Source organism: Blennius ocellaris (genome assembly GCF_963422515.1).
Source record: "Blennius ocellaris genome assembly, chromosome: 13".
Taxonomy (NCBI): domain Eukaryota; kingdom Metazoa; phylum Chordata; class Actinopteri; order Blenniiformes; family Blenniidae; genus Blennius; species Blennius ocellaris.
Genome location: NC_137662.1, coordinates 15,391,681 through 15,395,398, shown reverse-complemented (window position 1 = coordinate 15,395,398; position 3,718 = coordinate 15,391,681). Strand labels below are relative to the sequence as shown.

The window sequence follows — 3,718 nt, the reverse complement described above, 5'->3', positions numbered from 1 at the left end:
GTCTCTCTCAGTCCATTCTACATATTTTCAATTTTTACACAATGTAATGGCTTTTACAGACACAAAGATCCATTTTTGACTGCATGTAAGATTTATCATCGAACCTTGAAGGTATCGTCAGTAAAAGGCATCATGTATTTCACATACAACACATATGGAAGTTGGAATATCAAACTGACAGCTTTTTTCATTTTTGGTCTGTATTAGAAATATAGAAATAAAGTTGATAATATTTCTCTGAGGTAACCACTGAGGAGTTTTTCTAAACCACCAATACAAATATGATATTTACAATTTCAGAACAGCATAGAAACCACTCTAGTTGCATAGAAAAATGTCAAACATGATTCTTCATTTGTAAAATGGGATAGAGCCACTGTCATAGAGACGATTAGTAGTTTAAATATTGACTACTCACGTAATGACAAAAACTATATCCAGACAAATTGGAATTGACAGATGCTTTGAACATGAGGAGGAAAACATTATTTGAATATCAGGTTAAAGTGGCAAGCTACAGCAAGAAGCAAAAAAAAGAGGAGTACAATCTGAAAATAATAATTCAATATTAACAGTAGAAATTTTGCATTATGATCTTTGTCTCATGTGGCCAATGATGCATATCACTAGTATTAGAAAAAAAACCAAAGAGATGACTGACAGGCTTTCGGCCAACCACTACTAAAGTGGTCTTCAGATAAGATTCTGGACTTTGAAAGAGGAGAGGAAAGCATGACAAGGTTGAAATAATACATGCATGTGCATATGTGCACCCTCCCTCTGTATGAGTGTGTGCTCTCTGTTTTGTGTGTGTGTGTAGGTGATATGATTTCTCCTCGAGTGTGGCTTGTGAGGTGGAAGAGGAGATTACTGCACCGCGCTTCTATAATTACCTCTCATCTCTCAGCCGGTGCTCTTAAACACAACGGGGAATGCCAGGCTACCACACGCTCCGACACATGCACACACACTGTGGGGCGCACTCCAGTACAATGTAGCAGGCTGAGAGGGAGTTATTTCGAGAGGGTTACATTTCACTCAAATTGTGAGGCCACCCACACTGCCTTTAAGCTACACAGGTCAGTTTTGCTTCGAGTACACACTCAAAAACATACACACACGCAGGGACAGATACACACTCGTCTTGCTCACTCACACTCGCAAGTTGCTGGTATGTAAATAGAATGACTCACCTGTAGCCATCCTTCCCACACACGCAAAACCCATCTAATAATCCACTGTCACAAGTCATGGATTAAATCCCACTGAAGACATTTTAATCAACACAGAAATTCACCTGTCACTAGTTCTCTATTTGTCACACGCACACAGAGCACATGCCGAGCCACTCTGCACTCAGCTGTCTCTATACACTCAAAAGAATTCCAGGACACGCAATACTTCTCCACAGCTTCGGCCGCATCACATCTTCATTACACGGGCTCTTGACAAGAGCCAGACTTAATAACCACGAACGCTATCAGAGTTAAGTATGTTTTGGAGTTGACAGTCTCTGGCAAAGATGAATTAACCATACACTTCACAGCTTTGAAAAAGTCATTAATAACTATGCCAGAAGTAAATTGCTCCAGCACACTGAGTGACTGAGTACCACTCCCCTCCCCTCCACTGTTGCTCGACCATTAAAAAAGTAATATGACTTCTTGGGGACAGTGGGACACAGGGGACCATTTCCACAAACGAGAATGAAAAAGAAGAGGAGATTGGATATGGAAATGGAGGGAAGTAATGAGTCTGCTAAAGGGTTTGTATTCACATTTAATCTCTTCAGTCATATTTATTTGTCCTCTATTAGACCTTTCATCATTCTGTGCTCATAATATGCCACTGATCACAGAGCAACAGGTACAAATGAAAGGCACTTGAAAAAACGCCACAAAAGGAGAATACATCACAGCTAATGGAAGTTTTGTTTTGAAGAGGGGGGGAAAAGCCTGCTTTATTTGAAAGTTTCAACAGCAAACTGCAGAAAGTGAAGCTTCTTCTTCTTAACTCACCCACACACATACCCACACATGTGTTGATAAGCACATAATATTCAAAGATAGACCACATTCACACTCTCTGAGCGTGTTTGAGACATGCAGACATTATAGCACATTGCAATTGGTTTTTCTTCCTTAATTTAGAATGCATTAAAATTGTGACAAAGCAGGGCTGTCGATGCGTGAACTAGTGCAACGCAAACGAGATTATTGCTTTCCTTTGAGCCAGAGGCATATATCTGTCTGGACAGGCGCAACTTCTTTTTGCAGGCCTGAGATGCAAGGCGTTTTTATTCAGGCAGCTGGTCCTTCAACAGTCACACGGTACTCTCAAACAGGAACTGCTGTACGTTTTAATGTGACAACTGGAGGCTGTGGTGACAAGAAAAACAGTCCCGGAGAAGTCTCAACTCATAATGGAGCAGGTCTGGGCAATCATGTTCGCTGACACTCAAATAACCGGTTCATTATACCTCCATTAAACTAATGCGTGTCAAGTCCTATGTAAGTAAAGAGTGGGTACTGTCATCAACATGGAACTATTTCACCTCGTGGAAATTATAGTACAGAGTTATTATATGCAAACCTCAGATGATGCACACACTGAGATCATCCACATGGCATTACGCACAGATGGCTGTTGCGCTTGTAAAGCTCAACAACCACTTTTATTCAACTGGCCGAGACTTGTGCGGATAAAGCGGACGCCAATACACACACAAAATAACAGTCACGCAGAGGCACAGCTCCATGGGTCTGACAGGTGTGACCTGCCCCGCAGCGCACCTCACAACATTGAACTGAAACAATAAGGTGGTCTCCCTTTAAGCTGAGCCAGCTCAGCAAAAATCACACGGCTATTTTTAACATTTCACACAAATACAAGCCACGATTCAAGAACATCACGGACCACACAATGCAAGCACAACAGCATGCATCAATACCAATGAAAAGATTCAATATTGGGTTGTTGTTTTTTTTCCATCAAAAATTTCGATAAACTTGCTACTTTCGTCAGTAAAATAACGATAATATATCACCTTTATCGAAGCTAAGTATTAAAGTGTGACACGTGTTTTAATAGCATATAAAAATGATATATAAACGATATAATAACTTGGCTGACTCTTAATGGTTTGATAGTGAGATGAATAGCGGGCAGGCTGTAACAACCACCTGAAGTTCCAGTAACCTTTCAATATTGAATCTTTTTCTTTTTTTTTCTTCTTCTTCTTCTTGCATGATCAATCATACAACAACCACTTGTGTTTTTCAAATACCCTCTCGCTCACCCGTCAGCTGGTCATAGGATCCGTCCAGCTCTCTGGAGTCCGACAAGCTTTGGTCGCGGTTTTTCGCCTTCATAGTCCCTCAGTGCGCTGGAATGTGAAACTGTGGAAAACAGCTGATACGCTGGTGATTCTTCACTAAAATGCCTTATTCTTGATTTCTAAACTTTTACCGAGGACGGCTGCAAGTGCCCTGTCGTTAACAAGTCATTATCGATTTTTCCCACAAATAACAAAAGTCGAAACCCCCAGTGCGTCGTTCTCCCTGTCGGTGTGCGCTCTCAGCATCCAGAGGCTGAGTGAGAAGAACCGAGCGCGCCTCTACACGAGGCGCTCCGAGGCAGAGTGGCGCGCGCGCACACGCACGAGAGAGAGAGAGAGAGAGAGAGAGAGAGAGAGAGAGAGAGAGAGAGAGAGAGAGAA

General features: G+C 41.8%; 1 protein-coding gene across 1 annotated transcript in view; it reads right to left on the bottom strand.

Annotated features, from left to right (window-relative positions):
- The window catches only part of LOC308138141 (A-type potassium channel modulatory protein KCNIP2-like), a gene marked incomplete at both ends in the record, with an annotated part of 93,280 nt that extends 89,909 nt beyond the window's left edge, over positions 1-3,371 (bottom strand). Inside the window, one exon of the mRNA XM_080507125.1 lies at positions 3,299-3,371. Within this exon, the coding sequence (XP_080363251.1) occupies positions 3,299-3,371 (73 nt within the window). The remainder of the gene's footprint in view (positions 1-3,298) is intronic.
- Between the last annotated feature and the right edge of the window lie 347 nt (positions 3,372-3,718).